Source organism: Rattus rattus, chromosome 1, assembly GCF_011064425.1.
Source record: "Rattus rattus isolate New Zealand chromosome 1, Rrattus_CSIRO_v1, whole genome shotgun sequence".
Classification (NCBI taxonomy): Eukaryota; Metazoa; Chordata; class Mammalia; order Rodentia; family Muridae; genus Rattus; species Rattus rattus.
In genome coordinates this window covers 11,204,714-11,232,597 of record NC_046154.1, presented here as the reverse complement: position 1 = coordinate 11,232,597, position 27,884 = coordinate 11,204,714, and the positions used below count along the sequence as shown (strand labels likewise).

At 52.1% G+C, this 27,884-nt stretch overlaps 1 protein-coding gene across 1 annotated transcript; it reads left to right on the top strand.

Annotated features, from left to right (window-relative positions):
• Positions 1–583: 583 nt before the first annotated feature.
• On the top strand, positions 584–27,396 carry Ctnnbip1 (catenin beta interacting protein 1). The gene is made up of 4 exons (XM_032894384.1): positions 584–689; positions 7,116–7,236; positions 7,857–7,947; positions 25,251–27,396. Exons 2-4 carry the CDS (start codon positions 7,141–7,143, stop codon positions 25,307–25,309), a joined length of 246 nt encoding a protein of 81 aa, XP_032750275.1. The 5' UTR covers positions 584–689; positions 7,116–7,140; the 3' UTR covers positions 25,310–27,396.
• The last annotated feature ends 488 nt before the right edge of the window (positions 27,397–27,884 follow it).

Sequence of the window (27,884 nt, the reverse complement as noted above, 5' to 3'; positions counted from 1 at the left end):
CACTTCTCCCAGGTTAGCTATCCAAGTGATGAAGTTGCGGAAGCCAGAGAAGCTGCTCTTTCGTTCTCAGAAGAGGTGTGTTAGGACAGACAGACTGCTGCCAGGCTTGTCAGCGTGCAAGCCTCAGTCTTGCCTCCTGTATGTGTGACACGTGTCTGTACCAGAGGACAGCTGCAGATGTCAACTGCATACACCGGTGGACACAGTTGGAGCACACAGGAGGCTAACGTTGATGGACCTGGCCTTGTCATCAGAGGTGTTTGGTGGGTGGGAGGTCATCTGTCACAATGAGTCACTCTGGTCCCATGTTTTTAGATAGAGTGACTAGCCCAGAGGAGGGGGTGTGTGTTGTGTGGAGCGGCAGACCTGCCCCAGCCGGAAGTGCGAGGCTTGGTGCACACTCAGCACCCTGTCTTGGAGGTGTTAGAGCAGGCTCCCTGGGCTTGCCTGACACACAGGTATTTCTAGACTATGACAGAGCCATGGCCACAGGCTCTGCGCCTGCCGTTCTCTTCCCTCAGCGTGGGGGCGTGCGCACGGTCCTGCAGCAGCAGCCACTGGGCCCTTCAGGCTCCTCCCATGACCATGTTCTATGTTTCCACAGGGCGGCACCCTCCTATTTCTTCTCAGCCGCAGCCCTCCCCTTAGAGTTGAGCATCTGTTTGCCTGAAGTTAATTTCCAGAAGCAGGTAAGGACTTGAGGGAAAGGCTCTGCTATGTGGCCTTGGGACAGTGCTGTTGTGGAGGGAGGGTGGGGAAGCCTTGAGACCTTACTCCAGGGGTGAGCACGGTCGGTCATCACCATAGTCACCCATCACCTTTTTCCGTGGTCCCATGTGATGCTTGTTTCTTCCAGTGTGGGGGTTCGTTTTCTTTCCTGTTTTGTTTTTTTTGTTTTGTTTGACTTGTGCTGCTGGGACTTGAACCCAGGACCAGTGCATAACAAACATGCTGTACCACTACCTGATGGTGGGTTCTTACAGTCAATGCCACAGTGCTGCTGGGTTTCCAGATAGTTTACTATTGTGTATGATAGGGACAGTGCCACAGTGTACAGGTGACTGTGGTTGGGTCTCTCTGTCCACTTCTATGTAACAGTTCTAGGGATCAAACTCAATTCACCAGGCTTGTGCAACAAGCGCCTTTATCTGCTGAGCTATCCGGATTGCCCTGGGTCAGTATCTTCTATAAACTCTATGAGTTTTATGATTTTTCTTTTGTTGGCTATAAACCTTGCGTAAACGTATACTCTTAAAACTTAGGGTTGGGGATTTAGCTCAGTGGTAGAACGCTTGCCTAGCAGGTGCAAGGCCCTGGGTTCGGTCCCCAGCTCCGAAAAAAAAGAAAAAAAACAAAACTTGCCGAGATGTTTGTTTCTGTGGTGCATGGCAGATGGAGCTCAGGGCCTTGTGCAAGCAAGTGCTTTACCATGGAGCCACATACCCAGCTCTCACGCCCTTGTGGGGTGTCTGTCTGTCTTTGCCTGTCTGTTTGTATCTGTCTGTCTTTGTGAGGGTGTGTCTGTGTGTATGTACATGTCTCTGTGTGTGTGTGCGTGTCTGTGTGTGTCTGTGTGTGTCTGTGTGTGTGTGTGTGTGTGTGTGTCTGTGTGTGTGTGTGTGTGTGTGTGTGTGTGTGTGTGTGTGTGTGTGTGTGTGTGTGTGTGTGTGTGTGTGTGTGTGTGTGTGTGTGTGTGTGTGTGTGTGTGTGTGTCTGTGTGTGTGTGTGTGTCTGTGTGTGTTCGTGTGTGTGTGTGTGTGTGTGTGTGTGTGTCTGTGTGTCTGTGTGTGTGTGTGTCTGTGTGTGTGTGTGTGTGTGTGTGTGTGTGTGTCTGTGTGTGTGTGTGTGTGTGTGTCTGTGTGTGTGTGTCTGTGTCTGTGTGTGTCTGTGTCTGTGTTTATGCTGCCTATTCTCGTCTTGGAACCAGGGTCTGCTGCAACCTGGGCCAGCCTCAAACTCACTAAGTAGCTGAGGATGACCTTAGAATTCCTGTTCCCTCAGCCTCTATCTGCAAGAGATGGATTGTAGGTGTGCACCACTCTGCCTAGCTTCTTTTTAAAACATTTGTCAGATGCTTTAAAAATTACTTTTGAACCAGGCATGGTGGCACAGGCCTTTAATCCCAGCACTTGGGAGGCAGAGGCAAATGGATTTCTGTAAGTATGAGGACAGCCTGGTCTACATAGTGAGTTCCAGGATAGCCAAGGCTATGTAGAAAGACGTAGTCTCCAAAAATAAAAAATTAAAAAAAATGTTTTTGACACAGGTTCTCATTTTATAGTCTAGGTTGACTTGAAACTCACCTCATAGCCCTGGGTAGCCCCCAAGTTAGAGGGAAGCCTCCATGCCTAGCTCTGATGGTGTGGGTTTTGCTTGGGTTTTTAGCAGAGTGTGTTCCTGTCTGTGGTAGGCCTGAGACTCAGTGTGTGGATCAGGCTGTTTTAAGCCTGTGACAATCCCCTTGCCTCCACTTCCCAAGTGCTGGGATTACAGGTGAGAGCCACACCTGGCTTCCTGGTTTTATCATGAAAGGCAGTTGGTGCACCCCAGAGGGCAGTGACCCCTGGGACCCGGAGGACCCAGCCTGTGCTCTCCTGGGCTCAGTTTAAGGCTTCTTTTTTGTTTTTCTAAGCAGATGCAAGCCCCCCATTGTTATAAGCTAATGTTTGTTTGTTTTTAATACATGTGAGTGTGCAAACAGCACTAGCTTCAGGTTTATAAATAACATGAGCACAAGTGGTTGTCCTTGCGGCCAGGGTCACTGAAGCAGGTCAAGGGAGGCCAGCCTATCAGCTCCTCCTCAGCTGATAGAGACCCGCACAGCAGCACCGGCCACCCACGTTCTTGGTTCTCCCGCACTGCCTCCTAATCTTCTAAAGTGCCACCGCTTGGTCCACGTAGGTCTGTAGAGGCTGGGTGGGAATACAACATCCGTGTCCTTGACGTCTCCCACACTCCGGTGCCCTGTCAGCCCAAGATCTCAGTTCTCATCCCTGTGTGGATCCTGCATAGTGATTGGGAGCCTCTTTCCTTGTCCTCTCCTGACCAGCCATGCTTCCTGTGGTGGAGGGGCAGGCTCAGAACTACCAACTGCATGGCATGTAGTGCCTGTCTGTGTGTCTTTTTTTTTTTTTTTTAAGATTTATTCATTTATTATATATATAAGTACACTGTAGCTGTCTTCAGATACACCAGAAGAGGGCATCAGATCCCATTACAGATGGTTGTGAGCCACCATGTGGTTGCTGGGAATTGAACTCAGGACCTCAGGAAGAGCAGTCAGTGCTCTTAACCGCAGAGCCATCTCTCCAGCCCTGTTTGTGTGTCTTGATCCCTAGTATTTGTATGTTCTCGGTCAGATGGACTTTTCTGGCATGGCACAACTTTATCCATAACATATGGTTTATCACCACACAATGGGAAGCCACAGACACCGCCTCTCCTGTTCATTCACATAAGAGACAACTGCTTGATGTTTCTTCCCACTTTCCCTTGTCTGCCTCTCTCCTGACTCCTGAGAAATTTTCTTAGTGGTAAGGAAGCACTGACCTGTTTTTAGGGGTGGGGTGTGTGTGGGGTGTAATCCCTAGCTGAAGCCATTACCGAGACGCATCCTTTCTTTTGATTCGGAGCTTGGATGAATAATTAGTATCTAAATTAATTGCTGTTTGAGCTTATGTAACTTAGGCACATTTTAATGGAGACCAGTTCTTAATCCCTACCGGGGAAGCTAGGAATCCTCCAGTGACATTAATGTACTGCTTGACAGAACCATGATCAGAATTTAATAACGCACTCGGTTCAGGAGGCACCAAACCCAGCAAGCTGTGCTGTGCTTGTGGCACATCCGTCTGAGGCAGTTAGGGTTTCTCCCCTTCAGTGGTCAGTTTTCTGCACATTGACACCCTTACTGTGAATTAGGACAGACTTGCATCAGTTATGACGCTTCCTCGAACATCTGACCTGGAACGTGAAGGGCAGGGACCTGTGCTCCACTTTCTATCCAGAGCCAGCCCTGGGTGTTCCTTCCTTCCTATCTGCAGCAAGGCAGGGACAGCAAAGCATGGCTGTGACAGCCCCAGCGGATACTGCCACCAAGTCCTTGGAGAGCTCAATCCCTAGGAGAGAACTGACCCGAAAAGTCCTCTTCTCTGCCTTCACTTGTGCACTGTGGTGAGCACACAAACACGCAAATACAGAAATGCGTGGGGCTGGAGAGATGGCTCAGCGGTTAAGAGCACTGGCTGCTCTTCCAGAGGTCCTGAGTTCAAATCCCAGCAACCACATGGTGGCTCACAACCATCTGTAATGGGATCTAATGTCCTCTTCTGGTGTGTCTGAAGATAGCAGTGTGCTCATATATAATAAATAAATAAACCTTTTTTAAGACAGAAATACATGTAAGCAGAATGCTAGACGACAGGAATTTTTAGAAATGCTGAGTCAGGATCTTCTGAAGTTTAGGAGACAGTGCTGTGCCAGGCAAGCTCGTTGAAGTGAGAAGACCCCACGGAGCCCTGCTGCTGTAAACCCCGAGAGCTCACTGCCGGGCCGCAGCGAGCAGGATGGGCTGTGCAGTCCATGGGGTGGAAGGGTGAAGCTGTGGGTCAGAGCGCTGTAATATGCACCCTGTGTAAAATGACTGCATGATGCTCAACAGTGGCGTTTCTCCAGCCAGCACTGCACGGCAGGATCCTCCTTGGGTTACCAGGAAACCCTGAAAGCTCCCATGCGTTTGTGTATGGTGGCCCCTAGTGGCTGTTCTTGGCGTGTCAGTGCGTCTTAGGGGCCAAGCCACTGAGACCCACTTGGATCCACTGAGACCCACTGGGCCTTTGAGCACAGAGCAGAGTTGGAAGATCTTGCTCATGGGAGCTCCGATTCCCAGTCTGAAGGCTTTGTGGAGGACTTCCAGTGTTTTCTGGAGATCACAGTGACTCAAGCCATTTTAAGTAGAGTCCTTTGGAAAAGTTAAATTAGTTTGTGGGACTCTAGGTTAATACTGTTTGTTTGCTTGTTTGTTTGTTTGTTTAAGACAAGATTTCTCTGTGTAACCTTCACTGTCTTAGAAAATTTCTTTTAGACCAGGCTAGCTTTGAACTCACAGAGAGCTGCCTGCCTCTGCCTCCCAAGTGCTGAGATTCAAGGCAGGCAGCACCATGCCCAGCTTGCTTGACTCTCTTAACATAATGACACTGTTTCCAAATCGGTATGGATGTAGTAGACAGGAGATCGGAGACCCATTCAGCCAGTGGGCACTCCTTACCCTGTGCCTGCTGGTGCCAGGCTCTAGGAGAACGGGCAAGCAGAGCGGACACACCCTGGCCTGCCTTCCAGCACAGAGGAAAGAGACATTAAGCAGATGTTCCAACAGACACTCAGAAAACTAGGACAGTGAGACAGGGCTGTGTGACAAGAGGTGAGGGTGCAGGATTGGCTCCCCTAGAAAGGTACCTTGAGGCCGAGATGAAGCCAGCTCTGGGCCTAGGTGGTGGAACCCAACGCAGAGGCAGAAGGGAAGGGAGAGCTTGGCTGCAGAGGGCACAGCGCTGGTCACACGGGGCCTCACAGGCAACCCCAGGACTAGGACATGGATTTTCAGGAAGGACTGACTAGGTGGGGGTGGTGTCATCTCTCTGACCTGTGTAGACTGTGATAGCCACTCAGTAGCAGAAAAGACGGTGGACGGTGTGAGCGGGCCATGAGCCAAGGCCAAGTAGTAGTCAGATGGAAACAGCAGGGAGGAGCCACAGCGTCCATACTCAGTCCAGGGGGACACCATGAAGCCATGCGTGGTCCATCCCCAGAGCAGCAGTGCTGGTGCCTGAACTAGAGTGAGAACAGGTGAGATGAAGGAGAGAGAACCCAGAACATTCTGCTGAGTTCTGCAGAAATTGAGTCCATACAGAGGCTGGGGTGTGCCCTGGAGATGAGGCTTGAGGCCGCTGTGCCTTTTCCCAGGCCCTAGTAGTTACTATGGCCCTTCCTGAGCCTAGCGTGGGTTGGAAGGGAGTGGACCACAGAAGAAAGGAGTGTGGATTCTAGGGCTCCAAGGGCGGATACAAAGACTGTAGAAGGAATCCCGTGCTGTGTCAAGTATTCAACATGATGTCAGCCCCATCTGGACAGGTTTCCAACCTGTTGCGTGGGCTTTCAGGGCGAGGGCCCCATTAGGCTTTTGAGCAGCTGATGAGCAGATACTCGGGAGCTGTCGCCCAGGCTCTGGCACATTCCCGGGTACGCCCTTGGCATGGAGTAGTGCCTCGTCCAGCATGTCCCTGTCTAGGACTCATGGGCCACTGAGAGTGGATGGTGTGAGGACTGTCCTTAGCCTGTCAGTCCCACGCTCCCTCATTCCCCGAGTGCAGCTCCTTGGTAGCAGGGCTGCCAAGGCCCCGCCCCACCAGCTGCTGCGTTATTTCTGACTTGTCCAAGAGTTCAAGTGTGTAACCCAAACCCCTAGATCCTCCTCCTCTCCCCCAGCTCCTTCTGGAGGAGGAGGCTCTGGGCTGCTCTCTCAGGCTGGCTATAGCTCAGGCCAGAGACACCTGGGCACAGCCGCTGGCCTTCACAGCTATCTTCAGGAGCTGTCCTCTAACAGGTGGGGTGGGTGTGAGAGGGTGGCTATGGCAGCCCTTCCAGTGCCCTGGGAAGACCCTCTAGAGGGACTCCTTGGTGCCTTGCCCAGGAGCTGGCCGCTTGAGTTCAGTAGGGGCTTTGCACAGGGTATTGTCACTGATCTCTGGGTTTCTTAAGCCCAGGGCCCCAGACAGCCACCTCTGATCAAGTCCCTTTACTTGTGCTTGCTCCTTGCATTGAAAACCTAGAACTCTTGGGGCTTCGTTTCTCATTCGTCCTGTGGCTCTGAATAGAAACCTTGGCTGTTCCCCGCAGCCTCTGCTCTGGAATAAGAGCTCCTCAGCTGTACTGCCTGGGCCTCAGTCAGAAGGCATGGAGGGCCCACCGCCTCCCCTACACCCTCTCCTGTGCTGTCAGAAGTGAGGTCCCTACTAGGGAGGGACTGTTTGAGAAAGGGCTGCATCACTTACAAGGGTTGGTGTTAGAGTATATCTCATCCTGACAGTCTCCCCATAATGTTCCCCGTCTCCTTACAGGGGTCCCCAGAACTGGGCCAGGGGGATGAACCGCGAGGGAGCACCCGGGAAGAGTCCGGAGGAGATGTACATTCAGCAGAAGGTCCGCGTGCTGCTCATGCTGAGGAAGATGGGGTCAAATGTGAGTGCCTGGGGGCTGTCCAGGAGCAGGGGGCCTGCTGCCCTGAAGGAGGGAAGGGGCGGCTGCAGGCACTTCCTGGAGAGGACTGTGGGCCTGTGGATTAATCTCTCTGCTGCCAGTTCAGGAACCCCCAACTCAGAGCCCACACGCTCACTTTAGGGAGCATTGCTGAGGTTATCTTTCCACTCCATTTTTATTTTGGGCAGGGACGGTGAGGACTTTACCCCTCCTTTCTGATCCTCAGTGACCTCAGAGAGGCTTCTCTCCTGGGGCAGATACGGGGCAGCTGGGCAGGGCGACCACTGGAGAGAGCAGTAGGGCAAGCACACGGCATCTTTTGAAAAAGAAATGGAGAGACCCGAGACTGCTGGTGGCCATTGGTGTGTGGCTGGGGACTGGGCTTTCACATCTACCCCACCCCAGAGTAGACACTGATCTAGATCCAGAGTGAGTGGCAGGCGTGTGAACGTCGGGGACCAGGACGGGAGCAGGATGTGACTGCTGGGACAGATGCCAGGCATAGAGGGCAAGGAGCAAGAGGGGAGGTGGAGGGGCAGCAAGTGCGGGGCCTTGAGTGGGGGTCCGCGCTCCTCTCTCATCTCAGCGCTTTCACCCTGCAGCTGACTGCCAGCGAGGAGGAATTCCTGCGCACCTATGCAGGGGTCGTCAACAGCCAGCTCAGCCAGCTGCCACAGCACTCCATCGACCAGGGTGAGCCAAGGGCCAGGCACAAAGCTGAATGGGTGACCTGGGAGTTCAGGGGAGGGGGAGCAGACAGTGTTCCTTCCCATGCACAGGCTCCTGTCTGGTCCCAGCAACGGGGATCAACAAGGCAGGTGGTGATGTCTTTCTAGGCCTGGAGGGAGGAGGAGGTAGAGTGTCTGGGGCCTTGTGCAACCACAGAGGGTCTGGTCATTGCGTCCCAACCTTCAGCCTGTCCCTGTCTGCTCAGCACCTAGTTCAGGGACCACGAAACTGCTCAATGTTCTGAGATTAATGTCCCTGTCAGGACAACTGTGCAGGGACTGGTGGGCCGGCCCTTAACAGGAAGAGGTGGCTCAAAGGGCATGCAAAAGGGATCCTCATGGTCAAACCTTCACTCCGGTGTTTATTGTAGAGCAAGGCCTGTGCCAGGGATCGATACATAGTGTTTGGCTGTTGACAGCTGTTTCTTGTATGACTTCCAGCTAGCAGGCAGTGCTTGGGGATCAGGAAGTCATTGCCCTTGACCACACAGAGGTGCCCAGGAGCCTCACTGCTGGGCTGCTGGACTGCTAGCTCCCTGTCCCCTTGCTGCTTGTGGAGCCTCCTCCCCTCCGAGAGCCCCACCTGACTCTCTAGCACAGTGTTCTGAGCAGTGTCTCCTCATGGTCCTTTTCTGGTAGGCTTTCGTGCTTGGTTGGAGCTTGGTTGGGGCTGTACAGTATTTTAGTGAGCCAGGCAGTGTAGGGCACACCTCTAATCCCAGCACTCAGGAGGCCAGCTTGTTCTACAGACCAAGTTCTAGGAGTGCCAGGGCTACACAGAGAAACCCTGTCTCAAATTAAAAAAAAAAAAAAAAGATACTTGAGTGGCCCGTGGCATGTCCAGGCAGGAGCAGCCACCAGAGCAGAGCAGAGCAGAGCAGAGCAGAGCAGAGCAGAGCAGAGCAGAGCAGAGCAGAGCGTCTGCTGTGTTGAGGCTGCTGGGGAGGAGAGCAGGTCAGTCACACTAGGCTGCCATTCCCATTATCCTTCATGTTGTGGGCTCAGCCCTAGATACAGGGGTCGCTTCCCCAACTCAGAAGAGTCCTCCAGGGAACCTCGAGCAGCCCAGCACCTGGGGGCTGTGCGTGTATCGCACAAAACCACATCCCGGCACGCCTGCTCAAGTACTCTGCAGCCGAGTGTTTGCGGTCGGCCCCGCCTTCACACTGGCTCCGGAAGGAGTCCTTTTCTTCTTGATGGCTGGTCCAGGTTTCTCCACCTAGCTCCTAAGCCAGGTCCACCTGAGCACTCAGACTTCTGAGCTAGTTCCAAGGGACTCTCTCCTCCCACGTGATCCTGAGTCATTGGGTCTCTGAGTCTCTGCAGATGTCCCTGGTGGGATGCCCTTAATAGGACAGGTGAGGAATCCTGGGACCAGGCAGGATGGGCCACACCCACTATGTACTGAGGGGATACATACTGGGTTGCTAGTAGGGAAAAAATGGTTCCCGTGGTATTGAGGATCAGTCCAGGAGCCTCGTGTATGCCGACCTATGCTCTACACTGGGTGACTGGGTGTAGCCTGGGTTTTCTTTTTTCTTTTTTTTTCTGGAGCTGAGGACCAAACCCAGGGCCTTGCGCTTGCTAGGCAAGCACTCTCCCACTGAGCTAAATCCCCAACCCCCCGGGTTTTCATAATGGACTTTTGCTTTCTTTTTTTTTTTTTTTTTTTTTTGGTTTTTTTTTTTTCGGAGCTGGGGACCGAACCCAGGGCCTTGCGCTTCCTAGGCAAGCGCTCTACCCCTGAGATAAATCCCCAACCCCAGACTTTTGCTTTCCAAGTTAGCGAGTTTTGTAAAATATTTTTTGTGTGTTGTTCATGCATTCTTTTGTAAGAAGTGAAAAATCTTCGCTGGGTCCAACCTAGGGCCTTGGACGTGCTAGGTAGGCACTCCACTATTAGGTTATATCCCCTTGTCTTTAAGAAGTTATATGTTGACGCCGAGAGATGGCTCAGCAGTTAACAGCAAGTACTGTTTTTTGCGGATGGCCAGAGTTCAATTCCCAGTGCACCCATATCAGACAAAACTACCTGTAACTCCAGTGCAGTCTAATGTCTCTGGCCTCCATAGGTACCTGCACTCACATGCACAGACCCACACACATACTTAACTAAAAAAAAAAAATTCAATAAATCTTTTTAAAAGTTACTGTTTATTATTTATTTATAATAATAAATAATAATAAAAGTTAGTATTTAGCTGTGCATGTTGGTACACACTTATAATCCTAACAAGAGTTCAAGGCTAGCCTGAGATACATAAGACTCTATTTCACACACACACACACACACACACACACACACACACACACACACACACACACACACGTGCACCCATGAAAACTCACTTTGCAGAACCAACAATTGAGAATACTACAAATACGTCTACTATGCTGTTAAGGGGTCACGGTTAAGGCTGAGGATTTGGCTCAGTTGGTGGAGTGCTTGCCTAGTGTCCATGAAAACTCGGGTTCAGTCCCCCGCACCAATCAGGCGGGTGGTAGCACCTCCTGAGGCCCCAGCACTTGGGCGGCAGAGACAGGTGGATCAGTTAAGTCATTCCTGACTACATAGTGATTGGAGGTTGGCCCAGGCTACACAAGACTCTGTCTCAAAAAGAGGAGGTGACCATGGCGACCTCACTGTGTCCTGGCTCTGAAACTGCTGATGTAGCCAGAAGCAGTTGTGGGCAGGTAGATGTGGCCTCTTGGGTGTGAGGCACCCATAGACGCTTTCTTTGCTGTGGCATGAGTTTCCCGGATTGGGGGAGAATCATATCTGACAAAGGGTGTGGAACATGTGTGCTGCTGATACCCCAAACCTCTGGAAGTCACACAGACCCAGAGCAAATGCTACTTGAGGGGGCTTGGGCACTCTAAGGACTGTGAATTGGGGCTAGGAGGCATCCAATGTGGAAGACCTCTCAAGCTCTCTTTTATCTTCTCTGTTACAAATAAACAAACGTACAAATGCATATTAATATTACCCCAGGCTAGCGTATAGTCTAGGCCAGGAGCATATGTCTCTGTTCATGCAGTGACTCTGAGTGGCATTGGCCAAACCAACATCACCTCATGTACCCAGATGTCCTGCTGTCTCTGCCTCGGTGGCCAAGGGATCTTCAGTCTGTCCACTAGGTGGCTCTGTCTCTCAGCACCCTAGAGTTCCAAGACCTAGACAGGATTTCCAGCATCTTCCTTTGGACTGTCCCTCTTGACAAAGATCCTGAGGCAGACCCAGCCCCAGGACAGGACTCAGTCTCATACTGGAGGGGTCTAGAGCCCTGGACTCTTCTACCCACCACGGTCCAGCTCTGGGGCAGAAGCCTGCACTGTAATGTTGACCAGGTGGTTCCTACAGTGACTGAACTGAACTGAACAGTGGTCCCTCCCAGTTCTCAGCTTGCCCCATCTCTACTAAGCAGAGATCACTATGACCGCCCCCTTCTTCCTCTTCATCCTTAGTGCTCCCCTCCCTCCTCCTGTCCTCTTCAGTGTATTGGTGCCTCTAGATTCAGTCCTTCCCCTTCCCCTGCCCTCTTTACCTATTTCACATGAGTTCCATAGACCAGGTCAGCACCTTCCAAACCTCCCCTCAGCCCAGACCCCACTCCTCACCCCCAGAGCCTTCCACCCTGTGTTGACACGCCCCGCCCCGCCCCGCCTGCGTGCTCAGCAGGTCCACATGGCCCCTCCTTTTGGCTCCCTTTCTTCCCCTGCGTGCTCACATGGTAAGGGAACAGGTCACAGCCCAGGCTCGTGCTTAGCACTGCCATTGCTTCTGAGGTTCCGATCTTCTGCCTCAGCGCTCCCCAACCAGCCGCCTCCTCTTAGGTTTTTGGCTTTTTGTTCTTGTTGTTTTGTTTTTTAAGATTAATTTATTTTTGTTTTTATCTATGTATGTACATGTATGTATGCATGTATGTATGTATGTATACCACATGCATGCAGTGCCCACAGAGACCAGAACAGAACATGGCATCAGATCCCCGGGAACTGGAGTTACAGATGATTGTGAGCCACCGTGTGTGTGCTGGTCTGAATGCAGGCTCTCTGAAGGAGCAGCAGTGCTGGTAGCCTCTGAGCGGGCTCTGCAGCCCCAGCCGTCCCGGGCTTTTTGTTTGTTTGAGACAGGGTCTGATGCGGAGGGTACTGGTCTTTAATTTGCTTCATAGCCAAGAATGATGTCATCCCTTTAAGTTTCCCCATTTACGTATGTGTATTAACATGCCTGCCATGACCCATGTATATGGAGGTCAGGGCAAGAGTCAGTTTTCTCTTTCCGTTATGCGGGATCCAGAGACAGACCTCAGGTCTCCAAGCTTGGCAGCAGAGACTTTTACTGCCGAGCCATTATCCCACCCCACCTTGAACGTTATCCTCGTCAGTGCTGGGCTTACTGCCACGCACTGCCATTCGACGTTGAGGATCACACCCGGATATGTGTGCCAGACAAGCGCTCTACCACTTGAGCCACTCCCACCCTGTTAGCTCAGTTAGTCTTTAAGTTAAACCACAGCTTAAGTTATTCTTGTGTGCATGAGTGCTTTCCCTGTGTGGATGTAAGAGTGCCTGGTACCAGCAGAGGCTGTGGAACTGGAGTTATGTGAGTGTTTGGTTGTAAGCTGTGCTGCCATTTGGGTGCTGGGAATCAAATCCAGGGGCCTGTGCTAGAGCAGCAAGCGCTCTTAACCACTGAGCTATCTTTCCACTGCCCCCCCCACCACCACCCCATTAACTCAATTTTTACAGAGAGGTCTGAACTGGCATTTTTTGTTTGGTTGACTTTTTAAGACAGGGTTCCTCTGTGTAGCTCTGGCTGTCCCAGAACTCACTCTGTAGACCAGGCTGGCCTTGAACTCAGAGATCTGCTTGTGTCTGCTTCCCCAGTGCTGGGATTAAAGGCGTGCACCACCACCATCCCAGCTTCTAAGCTGGCATTTTGATTGATTTGAGTCCCCTGTTCCACTCTCCACTCCCATAGCCAGGGCAACTTTTGAACATTCAGAAGTCAGCACTGACAGAGCCATGTATCACCTTGTACCATGCCCCACAGACAAAGTCAAAGTGTCTCAGTGGGTCCCTGCTATCCTGCACCATGTCCCCTCTCACACTGTAGGTGGCCCAGGAACTGACTTCAGTGCACACGGCTGTGTTCATTCCTCCTGCCTCTGCACTGCGGTGCTCTGGGACTCATCCTTCAACCTCCTGCAGTCCAGGCCAGGCCCTCTGCTCACCAGATACTGAGGTCCCTGAGCTCGGGGCTGAGCCCTCCTGGGTGGGCATCTGTGCGGCTGGATAGACCTCGCTAGGCTCTTGGTGAATACGGTTGAATGCAGTGATTGAACAGGTTCTGGGGCCAGGAGTTAGAGAGGCAGCGACTTCTGTGAGTCCCCAAGGATGGCCAGACTTGACAGTCAGGCAGGATTCTGCTTTGAACCAAAGGACATCAATGCTTCTCTGGGAAGTTGGCCTTTCTGAGATGGGCCAGCGGCAGACATGGTGGGCGATGGGTAGTGTGGGGGTGGGGAGAGTGGGGGTGGAGAGTAGGGGCGTGGCTGCAGCTTCTTGAATCTGACACAGAATGCTGAGCATCTGTTTCTCATCCGTGCTGTCCCACAGGTGTGCCTCGTCTCTCCTGGCTCTGAAGTGATGCATAGTCACCGTAGAAAATGGGAGAGGAGAGACGTAGGCTTAAAGGATCGGGTCCTACTGTGCAGCCATGGACTCTGTTTCGTTCCTTCATATGTTGGCAGCTTTTACAAGGTGTGTGTGTGTGTGTGTGTGTGTGTGTGTGTGTGTGTGTGTGTGTGTATAAACTTCAGGCCGTTTCATTGAGCTCTTCAACAGTCTTCAAGACAGTGTTGTTTTGGCCATTGCATGATACCCAGCATCTGCCCCATCGTAAGTTGCTGACCAGCCTCTTCCTGTTAGAGCTCATCCCTACTATTAATCACGATGGCAAGCATTTGGTAGGCTCCTTCTCTGTGCCAGGTCCCTTGCAAGCAGTGTGCCAGGGTTCTCCCAATGAGTGTCACTGCAGCCCTGTGATGCGTGTTCTCTCTGGCTGAGAGGTAGCCAGCGTGGGTTTCAGATGTGACAGATGTTAACCAGCACCATTTGCACATCTTCATCATTTATGTTAAGATTGATCTATGATGGCTTTCAGGCCAAAGCGGGTTCATTGTCGCTTGCCTGCCTGCCTTTCTTTTTCTTTCTCTGTTCCGGGGTTGAACCCAGGCTCTCACTCATCATGCCAGACAAGCATACTAAGCCACGTCTCAGACTTTCATCTGTCTTTTTAAGCAGGACAGCATATGACCTGAGGACCACGCATCATTGAAATGGTTGTATGGGGTCACTGAGGGGATAGGGAGATTGAGGCTCTTCTGCTGCTTTTCTGTCCTGCACCTGCAGAGGCTTTGAATGTGCCCACTCTGGACGGTTCAGTCCCTAGCGCTACCCATGGTACAGGGCACCCCGTGAGTACCAGGTATTCTAGACCTGGGGTTTGCAAAGGCCACACTGTAGCCAACTGCCCACATAGTCATTGTTGTTTTGTTTTTTATGATTTAATTTACTGTGCACGCACGCACGCATGCACACATATCATGGGATGTGTGTAGAGGTCAGAGGATAGCTGGTAGGAGTTGCTCCTCCCACTCTGTGTGGCCAGAGATTGAACACCAGTTGTCAGGCATGGCTGCATCTGACTCTACCCACTGAGCCATCTAGCGGGCCCCTAAGTTTTGTTGAATTTTGCTTAAGATTTATTTTATCTTTTGATTACATGGATATGTGTGGTGTGTGGAAGGTATGCGTACATATCTGAGGTTCATGGGTACATACATGTATGAGTGAAGTGCCCATGGAATCCTTGAGGGGATGTTAGAATTCCTGGAGCTGGAGTCATAGGTAGGTGTGAGTCACCCAACGTGGGGGATGGGAACTGAACTTGGGTCCTTCACAGGGACCTTCACCACATGGGTGCTCATCTCTCCAGCCTCCTAGAGATGCTTTTACATGGCTTGGCTTGTTTTTTGAGATACATAGCCCACATTGGCCTTGAACTTAGATTTGCCTCAGCCTCTCATGTGCTGGGATTACCCATGAGTGCCATCACACCTGTCCAATGTCCCAAGGCTGACATGGCTTGTTCTGACCTCCTTGTTCTTTCTCAGCCTAGGGATTCCTAGGAGACATACCTGGTCTGCCTTTGAGAGCTACTGGTTGTCACAGTGGTTCCCTGAGCCTGGCATAGCCTTTGCCAGAGTCCACTTTCTCCAGAGATTTCCAGGAAAGGGCTGTGAGCTTTCACAAGCCTGCTGGCTTCCCCTGCAGAAGCAGGCACCTGGGCGAGAATAGTTCCCTGGGTCTCGTGGGTAAACTGACTTATTATTTAGCTTACTATATAGGCGCATTATGATAGCTGTGTTTTAGGGAAAACAGCAGGAACTCAGCACTTTGGAAGTGACCCAGCTCTGCAATTACTCCACTTGACCCTTGTGGTGCCCTGGGCCGGAGGAGGGTAGGAGAGTAGAATGAGCAGCTCCATTTCCCACCCGGTGCCTTAAGTTCTGTGGAGCCCCCTCCCCTAGCAGCAATCTGCCTCTGCTCTTTCTCTTCCTTCATGTGCCCTCTCACACCCTCCCAGAGGCAGCTGGGACCCAGCTCCACCCTCCAGAGCCCCATGCCAGTCTCTGCGCTCTGAATGTGTGGTTACACAGTGTCAGGAATCTGTGGGAAAGCGTCTGTGGTTTGTTTGTTCGCAGTCCACATCCAGGCCCAGAGTAGCTGTTTCTGCTTCGACCAAAGCCTCGTGCAGTGGCTTCCTGGGCAGCGGCTTCTCGGCGCCTCCCTTGCTACACAGGCCCCTCCACTGTGGTGCCCCGCTCTCCTCTGCCCTGCCTGGCTACTTCGAGGTTCCTTCTGGGGGCCCCCGGGTGAAATCAGTCAGTGCTAGAATTAGAGTCGGCCCAGGGAGAATTCACTGTGGGACAGGAAGCACGGTCTCTTAACTTTAATCAACACTTGTGTGAGAATTACCTGTAACCCAGTAACAGAGTTGGGCCAGAAGTCACATGACAGTACAAAAATCCGTGGGGATCTGATTCCTAACTCCTGTCCCTGAGAAGAAAAAGAAGAGACAATCAGTGCATGAGAGGCAGGCCAGCTGCTCCCTCAGCACCCCAGTCTGAGCTCTGTAGCCCAGCCTGATGGGTTCTGTTCTTTAAAGCTGACATTAAAGGCCTGGCGTGACTTAGACCTCCTGAGAGGTGGGCCTCTGACCTGAAGGGGAGCTAGGGGCCCTCTGAACAGCTGGACAGCTCCAGTCACATTAGCTCTCATTACTGTAAGCTCAGCATGGTGTTTGGTGGCAGCCCTGTCCTCCATGAAGGGCAGACAATAGGGTAGGTATCTGTACAAATGTAGAAGAGCTTTGGCTGTGCAGATGTCCACGTGTGACTGACTGGGAGTGGGGCCCACTCAGGAAGCCAGAATGCAGGCTCCAGGCCTTTGCTCACCCCAGCGAATCACAGCACCTGCCGGGAGAGCTTGGTAACCTGCAGTTCAAACGAGACAGGGCACGGTGCTGAGGAGCACTCGGGAGTTGATCGAGCCAGCGCCACACCGAGGGCTATGCAGGCTCCGATTCCTCCCTAGACTCAGTGAGTCCTAGAGATGCCATATTTTCCCAGGATGCCGCATCGTAAACAAAGCTGGCTGTGATGAAGTTGGTCTGCGTCTCGCTACTGTGGTAGCTGAGGCAGTAGGGTCACCTGAGCTTAGGGATTCCAGGCTAGCTTCAGGCAAGATGTCAAAACTCTGTCCTGGGGATGAGGTGGAAGAAACAGAACAAACAACAAGGAAAGACCTGCAGGTGCCCCTGGTGCGCAGAGCCTAATGCAGGGTCTTTAGGGTGCCCTTGCGGAGACCGGCCCGTGTCACTCCCACATTCTGTCCCGTTCTGTTTGCTTGTTTGTTTTCTGTTGCCCGAAAGCCACTTATGAGAGGAAAGGATTTACTTCATCTTACAGATCACTGGCTCTCAAGGCTCCTCCCACTTGCTGTTCCACACAGCATTCTGTCTGACCAAAGAGCCCACAGCCAAGGAAGCTGACTCCTGGCTGACTCACCCCACCCCCACCAGGCACCCACCCAGGGAGTGACGCCTTCCATAGTGGGCTGGCCCTCCTAGATCAATTAGCAATGAAAACAGTCTCCCACAGCAGGTCTGATCTGGGCAGTCCTTGAGTTGAGGCTCCCTTCTGAGGTGATCCTAAGCTGTGTCGAGTTGACAGTTGAAGCTAACTAGTATTTATGACATACTCAGACTCTCTGGTCTAGAAGAGCTTATATTTTGGGGGGAGACATTGGAAAACTTAAGGGAGGAGAATGAACCCCTCACCTAGGAAAGGAAGCTGTAAAGGTCCAGTGTGTGCGTGCGTGCGTGCGTGCATGCATGCGTGCGTGTTGCATCTCAGCAGACTGGGAGGGGGACAGGGGTCTCAGGGAACACAGCTGGGATGTGACCCCACGGTTGTCCCTACACATTATTCCTAGTGTGGTAGAGTAATGGGACAGGTGCTCTTTAACAGACTGCAGATGAGTAAACGGAGACTGGGTGAGCAGGAACTCCCCTTGGATACACAGGTAGTCAGCGTCAGCCCAGGTCATAGATGCCACGGCTTGCTACTGTGGCACACCGAGGCAGCTGAAGCCTGGGAAGGGCCTTTAGTTGTCTCCTGTACCTTCATGAGCCTGTGCTAGGAATCCACCTCTGATAGCTCTGGGTGCTGGAGCCCAGTAGGCGCCGCTGAGACTCCTGATGCTCCCGCTGCTAAGTCCTTGGTGAATCAGAGCCCACTGTTCCCATAGCAACCCAAGTGTGGTGCTACCTTGGGTAAAAAGCATCCGCTGGGAGCTTTGGGGTATCAACGCGGAGGTGTATGGAGCACCTGGCTCATAGCCTTGGGCTGCTAAAAACAGCACATGCTGCCCAGTGGGTGTTGGTTTATGTGGAAGGAAGCCCAGTACGGGTGAGCACCAGCCTTACTCTCCTCAGAAGTCCTTCCTTTGGTGGGCCCCTGGGACCTGCTTTTTCCATTCCCCAGAGCTGGAAGCTGAGGCATCGCAGTGGAGTAATAAATGGCGAGCACTCAGTAACACTCTAGGTTATGAGCATGAGGAGGTGCTCCCCGCCCAGGTAACACTCTAGATTATGAGCATGAGGAGGTGCTCCCCGCCCAGGTAACCCTCTAGGTTATGAGCATGAGGAGGTGCTCCCCGCCCAGGTAACACTCTAGGTTATGAGCATGAGGAGGTGCTCCCCGCCCAGGTAACACTCTAGGTTATGAGCATGAGAAGGTGCTCCCCACCCAGTAGTCAGGGAGGGGGCCTGAGCACCCAGAGTGGGAATCACTGGACCACTGACATCCTTGGCTCCAGCATGAGCTAGTGCCATGTGTGCTGGAAATGTCTCACTGAGCTTGGAGCTCACAAGGCTCAGGAGGGTGCTCCCTAGAGATGTGGAAGCACTTAACCAAAGTGCGCGGCATTAGTGATGACTCACAAGGGGGTTCCCTCTCTCCCCCTTAGGAGTGTGGAGTCTCTGCAGCCTTGGGGTTGCAGTTCTTTAAGCTTTTCAGGCTGCCAATTTTTAAAAAAGGCTTATTTTATTTTATATTTATGAATGTTTTGCCTGTGTCTGTGTCTGTGCACCACATGAATGGCTGGTGTCCACAGAGGTCAGAAGAAGCCATTGGACTTCCTGGAACTAGAATTACAAATGGTTGTGAGCCACCAAGTAGGTGCGGAGAACCAAACGGAGGTCCTCTGCAGTAGCAACAAGTACTAGGCCCTGAGGCATGCTGGGACTGCAGATGCACGCACCACATTCTGCCCTCACAAGCCTCGGGGATTTAACTTAAGTCGCCATATCGCCAGCCTTCCACCTTGTTTTTGAGATAGAATCTCTAACTGAGTCTGGAGTTTACCAGTTGGTTAAACTAGCTGGTCAGTGAGCCCCGAGGGGGTTCTTGTCTCCGTATAGCAGAGCATGAAGGTTTCAGACATACCCTGCTGCACACCATGTTTACGTGGGTGCTGAGGATCTGAGTACACGCCCTGCTTACAGAGCAAGCACTTTAACAACTGAACCGTCTTCCCAGGCCTCTAGGCTTGTACTTTGATTAGCTAGGTATAAAGTTCCCTAGGATACAAGAGACAATGGGTACCTAACCCCAGGATGTCTGAAGCCAGAATAGTCCTGGGACCTAAGCCAGTAAGGGGTGCTGTGACCTTAGAGATGGAAGAGCCAAGGCCCCCATCCGCAGGGCTCAGTTGGTCTCTGAGGTCTTATGGTATCCAGCTGTGGCTGGTGCTGCTCCTATGAGTCCCCCTTTTCCACAATGCCATCTCTACAGGGGCTGTGCGCATTCTGGTTTGTGGGCTCTTTGGGCTTGCAAGAGACAAGTTTAAGGTCAGCCTGGGCTACATATGGTGACCCTGTCTTAAGTTGCAACAAAAAATAGCAAGAGTGATTCCCAACTTCAGGAACCCTTCTTTAAACCTCATTTCACTGATGTGATCTGGTTTGGGTGTAAGTGCGGGTTTGAGATGGAGCCTGGCTTCCAACACTGCTGGTGTGAACTTATGGCCAGCTCACAAACAGACCAGTGACCCCATTGTCTGCCTCCCGCCCCCGGCCAGGGGCCAGCTTCCCTGTTTCTATGCTCCTGCATTTTTGTCATTTTTCTCTCCCCAGTCACTTGACTAGCTCCACTAAAGGGCCAAAGCTGGCATCGGCCGTGGGATGGAAGGTTCAGTGGGTGCCTGCCCCACCCTGTTCAGAGAGCTGAGCCTCAGCCCTGCTGTCGGCTGAGCCACAGTGGTGCAGAGAGGACAGCTGACACTTGACTTCATGTTGACTTCCCCCAGGCATCCTGGGCTGAGGTGATGCTGTTTTTTAATCCTGAGTCTTGGTTCCATTCTCATAGTGACACAGAGAGATTGGTCCTGGCTTTGATTGAGGCTTGGTATTCCTCTGTCCTCTGGATGACTACAGACAGATAGTTGTTTCTCTTCTCTTAGGAAAACTAACAAGGTGCCCTGTGTAGTTAAAGGCAAGGGCTCCAAAATCTGGGCCTCCGGTTCACCCAGCTGCTTCGAGTCTCTGAACAAAGGCTCTGAATATGACCAAGAACAAAGCTAGGCCCCAGTCACATAGCATGTACACCAAATAACGGTAAGTCAATTTTAGACTGCTTACCCAGCATTCCTGAGGCCTTGGCTTGATCCCCAGTACTACAAAAAACTGGGTGTGAGGTACACACCTGTAATCTCAGAACTTGGGAACAGGAGATAGGAAGGTCAGGAAATGAAAGTCATCCTTGGCTATTCAGTGAGTTCAAGGCTGGGCTGGGCTCCTTCAAGGCTGGCCTGGGTTTCATGAGAGCATGTTTCTGATCCTTACCCCTAACTGCCACCACCATGGTGCTGAGAATGCTCGAGACTGCAGCTGCCAGGGTAACAAGACCTGGGGTTCTGCTTCAGTGTGGCCTTCGGAAAGGGTGGGGTTTGCACAGGGAAGACTCCAACTTCCCCACTTCCTTATCAGTGCTGGCTACTGTCTTCAGCTTTTACCCTGCCCCGCCCTATTCACGTGTGGGAAGCCGCACCTCCTGGGAACTTGGACTTGGGTCTCCAGCATGATGCAGAGCTGCTCTCAGAGCTCGCTGAGCATGCCTGTGACCCCAGCACTCAGGAGGCAGAGACCGAAGGATCCGGAGTCTGAGGCCAGCCTGGGCTACACAGTGAGACCAGCCAGCCTGGGCTACACAGTGAGACCAGCCAGCCTGGGCTACACAGTGAGACCTGTTTCTAAGAAAACTGAGTTCAGCTGGTCATCTAGCCTCAGTGGTCATCTAGCCGCTTTCTTCTTGTGCCCTGGATTTACTTATTCAATCCATCACTGAAAAGGGCTGGTGGTGTGTGGGTGAGAAACTTCATCCTCTTTTTTTTTTGAGTGGTGAGAGCGGAAGGCTAGCCCATCAGAGGTGGTGCATGCCTTTAGCCCAGCACAGAGGCACAGAGCAAGTTCCAGGACAGCCAGGGCCACAGAGAAACTTCGTCTTGGGAAAAAACCAAACAAAGCAGTGCCTGAGTTCTATCCCCAAGGACCCATGTGGTGGAAGGAGGGAGCAGACCTCTGACCTCCATGTGCTGTGGTACACGTTCTCACCACACGGTAAATGAACAGGTGTGAAAGTCTGTTCCTAAATGCCATAGTATTGTTGTGACTGATACCATCAGTTGTTTTCTTAGCTTCATCTTCAGACGGCTCCTTGCTGGTATATGCAGGTAGACTTGCACGTTGGTCTTCTGCCCCACAAGTCTGTCATGGTCACTACTTCTGATAGCTGTTGTAAGTAGAAATTGCAGAGCATTCTCTGCGTATAAGATTATGACATCCACGAATAGAAGAAGCTCCCTTTCTAATAATATACTATTAAGTTAGTTACTTTTGCCTCTTTGCCCAGGAATGAACTTTTAGAACAATCTAGAGAAGCCAGGTGTGGCATAGTCCTGAAAGGTCAGCATCAGGGAGACCAAGTCTTGCCAGTCAAAGGCAGGTCTGGGCTACACGAGACCCTGTCTCTAGTGTCCAGAGCAGAACAAAAACCAATTTGAGTAGAAATGGTGAGTGCAGATGGACCTCTCTGTGTTCCTGCCTTGCTGGGGTGGGTTTTAGCCCTGTACTGTGGTGAGGGCTGTGGAGTTCGCGTCCTGACCTTTATCAGGATAGAACAACTCCATGTTTCCTCTCTGGTGCATCTTCTATCATGAGGGATGTTGGGTTTTGTTAGACTCGCTTTCCGTGTCTGTCGAGGGGATTGTGTGCGGTTTGCCCTTTACTCTGTTGGTAGGCTATATTACATCACCTGATTTTCAGATGTTAAGCCAACCTTGCATCCCTAGAAAAATCCCATTTGGTCTGGAAATATGTCGCTCTGCATAATTTGCTAACATTCTGTTAAATATCTGTCTATATTCACAGGAGGTCCACAACATCTGGTTCCTGTGTGTGTGTGTGTGTGTGTGTGTGTGTGTGTGTATGTGTGTGTATATATGTGTGTATTTGTGTGTGTGTGTGTGTGTGTGTATGTGTATGTGTGTGTATGTGTGTGTGTGTGTGTGTATGTGTGTGTATGTGTGTGTGTATGTGTGTGTGTGTGTGTGTGTGTGTGTGTGTATGAGTGTGTGTGTGTGTGTGTGTGTGTGTATGTGTGTGTGTATATGTGTGTATGTGTGTATGTGTGTGTGTGTATGTATGTGTGTGTATGCGTGTATGTGTGTGTATATGTGTGTGTGTGTGTGTGTGTGTGTGTGTGTGTGTGTGTGTGTGTTTCAGTAGTCTTATTGTTCAGTTTGCTGGAAAAGATGTTCAGGAGCATCTGAGTAGCTCCTGTGTGCCTGGGCCAACCTGCATCTGGTGGGAATCAGTGATGCTCTGAGTACAAGAGCTGTCTGTCAGTGGATACCACTGGGGAAGCAGAACTTTACCTGTAACTCGGATTACTGGCCTGGAGGTAGAGGATGACCACTTATAGGACAGCAGAGAGGGTACCTGAGGGACCTGCTGTGCCCTTGTCCCGGGAACTGAATTTTAGGGCTGCAGCCACAATGGCCAGCTGAGTAGCTCTCCCATCCTTTTTGTTTGCTGATCCAAAGGCCAGAGACAGGAGGGACCACCAGCATCCTCTGGCTCTAACTGAATGCTGAGTATCTGTCCCACTCCTGATAGGGACAGGTCAGAGGATGCTCCGCCCTCTCTCTGGCTTCAAAGGAAGGGAGTTCTGGTGGCCAGCAAGTCCCCTAGGAACAGGAGCGGGTGTGGGATGGGCAGCACTTCTGATGACTCCTTCTGCAGCTCTAACAGAACACAGGCTCTGAAATGAGGCCTGTGGGTTCCCAGTCAGGGAGGATGTAGCCAGCTGGCAGTGTGGGAGGGTAAAATTCTTACAAAGCTTCTGCTCTAGGTGTCCTGTTACATATTCATCAGAGTAAATTGTGACCTTGTCAATGTCATTGTCCTGGTTAGTGTTATCATTGCTGTGGTGAAACACCATGACCAAAGGCAGCTTGAGAGGAAGGGGTTTATTTCACTCACAGTTCCAGAGAACAGCAGTGAGGGCAGAAGCTCACACAGGGCAGGACCCTGGAGGCAGAGCTGATGCAGAGGCCATGGAGGGTGCTGCTTACTGGTTTGCTCTCCATGCCTTGCTCAACCTGCTTCCTTTTAGAACCCAGGACCACAGCCCAGGGTTGGCACCACCCACAAAGGGCTGGACCCTCCCCACCAGTCACTAATTAACGAAAGGCCCTACTGGCTGGCCCACAGCCCAGTCCTATGGAGGCCTTTTCTCAGCTGAGCTCCCTCCTCTCAGAGGCCCTCAGCTGTGGCAGCTGACATAACCCAGCCAGCACAGCTGCTGTCTTCATGGTATAAGACGTTCCCAAGAGCAGTCTGCAGAGCCCAGCCATGGGGTTTGAGCTTCTATAAGGAGCTAGTGGCCCAAGGTCCCTGCGAGAAGGTCCACGAGGCAGACCAGGAAGGAAGAGAGTGGGTTGTCACCATTCATTGCCACAGAAGCATCTTCTGCTCACAGCTCCCCAGCAGTCTTGCTTCGACCCCCTCATGCCTAGCGAGCTGGAGGCAGCCCTCAGAGAAACCAGCATCTGTTAGGTACCCAGCTCAGCCGCCACTCAGGGTATGACGTAATCCTGGCGACAATCCCGCTTGCAGTGATCATGCGTGGTCCCAGGACTGGAGTGAGAACAGAGAAAGGATCTGCAGGTCCTCTCAAGCAAGGAGCCAGATGTCTGTGCTCCTTTCTGGAGGCTTGTCTGTCTTTCTGAGAATGCCGATGAGGCAGAAACAGGCAGAAACAGGCTGGGAGGGTGATAGAGTGCGTTCCCTTAGCACCACTCTGCTGATGTGAAGGCAGGATTTCTGGATGTAACGCGTTCAATGTGGGCCGTCCTTCTGCAGCACTACCTGAGGTGCCTTCCGGCTCCTCCAGGCAGCAAGGTGCACAGGAAGCTCTTCTTTGTGGTGTAGACAAGATGGCCAACCCTGTGCTGACTCTGTGCCCAACCCAACCCTTGGAGACCTTCCCTTTCCCTGCTGTCCCCATCTGCCTCCAGTAGCACACACAACACGGAGGTGTGCCAGAGGGTCCCAGGCAGCCTCATAATCACTGCTTAGGGCAAGATGCTGGACAGAGAGTGGAACGCAGGGACAGTAGCATTTCCAGCTTCAGCCCTCCTCCCCTCCCCTCTTCTGGCCATGTGTCAGGGCCAGTCTCAGGGAAAGCCAGAGACAGGGAGCGATTTCCTGAGTGGCTGGACTAGAATCTCAGATTCAGGATTGAGAAAAACTACCAGGATGGGTTCCCTGCATTTCTGTCAAGCCTGGCTGGCCAGCAGCAGGCTGGAGATGGGCGTGGCCAGGCTCCTCAGAGCAAGGGCTGGGGTTGAGCAAAGGACGCTGTTGCAAAGATGAATGGTGTTCGCATTCATAACGGGAGGGCCGGCAAGATGGCTCAGTGTGTAAAGGTGCTTGCCACCAAGCTTGACCACCTAAGTTCGATCCCTAAAGCTCCTGTAAAGGTGAAAGGAAAACCTGTTTTGTAGGGCTGTTACCTGACCTTTTCACACATGCAGGGATGTCCCCACTGTACAACAGTGACACATACACACTCTTCAGTTATTTGATTCATCTCCTAGCCATGTGGCTTTGAACAAGCCTCTGGACCTTACCCTAAAGCTTTGCAGCAGGGTGGGATGGCTGTCATGTCCCCAGCTTGGCTGCAGGAAGTCGAATGAGAGGCGGCCTTACTTAGAAACACTTTTCATCGCCTTCCCTATTGTTTTTCTTAGGTTGCCATATGCCCCAGGTTGGCCCTGAACTCACTGTGTGGCCAAGGATGACCATGAACTTTTGGTCCCCTTGCCTTCACCTCTTGAGTACAGGAATCACGTACCACACCACCCAGTCCGTGTGCTGCTAGGGACCCAACCCAAGTGGTTTGCGTGCCAGACAAGCCCTCTATCAACCAAGTGATGGCACTTGGAGGCGCTCTGAGCTCAGTATTGTTTTGCCAGGGGTGGGAAAATAAAGGAGGGGTGCTCCCCAGTGAGCACAGCCTTTCTGCCTTGTCCTAATTCCAGAAGCCATCAGTGGTTCTTGTCCCCTGTCTGCAGGTGCAGAGGATGTGGTGATGGCGTTTTCCAGATCGGAGACGGAAGACCGGAGGCAGTAGCTGGAAGCCCCTGGCAACCCCTGGAAGCTACCGATGGCCAAGAGATCTGTATGGCTCCTCTGCCGGTCGAGTGGCAGCAAACCACCGTCTTCTTACCCCTTGCTCCCCTCACCCCATCCAACCCTCCCCAGCCAGCCACTCAGCAGGGCTGGCATCAAGGTGGTTTGTGATTGGCTTGAAGGGATGGACTTGTGATTGGCTGCAGGAAGAAACCTTTTTATTTTTAAACCTTGACCAACGGAAACCTTTTATTTTTATTTCTGACTCTTTATTTTTTTAAAAGTTTGCGCCTCGGTATCTGGCTTCCCTGGAAGCTGTCCGAGCTCTGGTGCTTTATTTAGGTCATTTTTAGGAATGTGAAGAGGCCCAATTGGCTGCTTAAACTGGAAAAAGGTTGTGATTGGCTGGCTAGTGGGACATGGTCTTTTCTTTGATTGGCTGCGGGTGTTCTGCTCACATCATCAACTTCCTCTGTTCTGAATGCAGAAAACAGGGTTTGGGATATTGATTGTTATAGTTGACTTGAAAAAAAAAAAGAAGAAAAGAAAGAAATGGAATGAGCCTTGCAATATTTATTACACAAAAGGCTGGCTGCTGCCGTCACAGGGTGGGTTTGCGTTTGCATTTGATTGGCAGTAAGTATGTGGGCTTGGTCTCCCATTGGCTCACCCCTAACTCCTGTCACCGTGGGCTCACTTCCGCTCGGCTGCTTATTTGAGGCCTGAGGCTACACCTGGAGATTGCATGTGCTTTAATGACACCTGCCTCCACCAGCAAAGGGACCCCAGGGACCCAGAGCAGGGTCCACAGCTGGAGAACACGGCCCCCAAGGAGCTTTGCGTTGTCCTGAGCCAGCAGCCCAGAGCTCAGGGGTGACCAGGAGGCAGGGTTGATGTACTCGATTCTGAGAGTTGGCAGCCGGCCAGTTTCCTGAAGCGAATGGATTGTGCAGAGCTCCTCAGTCCTCCCTGGCCAGCCCATGCTAAATACCAGAGAGCTGACTGGCAGCTCCAGCCTCTCTGCTGCCCCCTGTGTCTCACTTCCCCAGGCCTTGGCATCCCCAGATCCTGAACATTATGTGGGGTCTTTGCCAGAGCCTTGAACCCAAGCAGATACCCCAGTTTCACTTCCAGAACCCCAGAGGCTCCAAGCTTGACTCCAAGCACAACCTAACCAGGCTACCCAGGGGCTGTTGCCAGTGGCAGTATGTCCTGGACAGCAGATGTGGAGCCCAAGCCCCCATTACATTGTATCTCACTGTGTCAGCATAGAAGAGAGAGTAGCATGGAAGACCAGCTAGACTTTCACACAGTAGCCCCACAGGCTACTCAGATCCAGCCCCAGGGTCACATTTTAGAGCAGCTCCTAAGAAGGATCTGGGTCATCATCCCACCCCCACCACACCATCCCTGAGAGCAAGAGAAATGCCTTTCTGGTCCTGGGTACCAGGATCCAGAAAACTGTCGGAGTATCTTTTCCCTTCTCGGGACTTAGGCCTCCCATGTCGGAGTGTGCAGGAGCCCAGTGCCAGCCTGTCTTGAGACCAAGCCCTAGGGCACCTCCCAGTTGGGGGATGGCTTGAGCCTACCAGCCTTGTTCCAGGAGAATCTGAACATCACGTCCTTCAGCACCTGGGCCCTGTTAGCGGACGTGACATGCTTCACCCACTGAGCTCCGGGGAGCAAGGACAGTGGAGAAGCATCACCAACCCCGGCCTGCCAGCAAGAACCCGAGGAGACAGCATCCTGGAGAGGAACCATGCGTGTGCAGGCCCGACGTGAGCTCACACACTGACAGACACGAGCCTGCTCTGCTGGCTCAGTGTGGCCTGGAGACGTGGCTGGGCCCCAGGGCTAGTGGGTTGTTCAGTCTCCACTCACTTGTGTGATTGTAAAGTCGGGTGTTGCCAGCTTCAGCTGGCTCCCGTGGCTGCCTCGAGGCCAAGTGCTGATGGTGTGTGCTCTAAGCAGTGGTTCTCAGCTCAGCCCATGAGGAAGAAAGATGCAAGTGTCGCTCTGGCTTCTTATTCCAACTGAAAGTCTTATCTAATGGAGGAAAAATTAACAATAAAGATTTCTCACAGCTTGGTGGGTGAGCTGAGCTGGTTTCTCTCTCAAAGCTGACACTACTGGACCCCTTCCCAGGGGGCATGAGGAGGAGGGAGGGAGGGCAGCATCAAGTTTGATGAGTGGGTTTGGCCTGGCTGGGGTTGTAGCTCAATGGGCAGTGCATACTTAGCATGCCCGAAGCCCTGTGCTGATCCCCAGCATCATATAAACCAATTGTGGTGACTCATACCTGTAATCCCAGTAATTGTGAGGCTGTGAGGCTGAGGCAGGGGAATGAGGTGAGTGCCAGGTCAACCTGGGCTACAGTAATACCTGTCTTGAAAAGGAAAAGAAAAGAAGCAGGGGGGGGGGGTTAGGGATTTAGCTCAGTGGTAGGCGCTTGCCTAGCAAGCGTTTAAAGGCCCTGGGTTTGGTCCCCAGCTCGAAAAAAAAAAAAAAAAGAAAAAAAAAAGGGGGAGCTGGGTGTATTCATTCACACATACATGTAGTCTCAGCTCCTGTAAGGT

What these genes read in the sequence shown, in the direction of transcription:
- Ctnnbip1 (XM_032894384.1), top strand. Translation starts at nt 7,141, where the DNA reads ATGAACCGCGAGGGAGCACCCGGGAAGAGTCCGGAGGAGATGTACATT. An exon ending in TGAGGAAGATGGGGTCAAAT is followed by an intron (nt 7,237 to 7,856) that starts GTGAGTGCCTGG and finishes TTCACCCTGCAG; the next exon opens with CTGACTGCCAGCGAGGAGGA. An exon ending in ACAGCACTCCATCGACCAGG is followed by an intron (nt 7,948 to 25,250) that starts GTGAGCCAAGGG and finishes CCCTGTCTGCAG; the next exon opens with GTGCAGAGGATGTGGTGATG.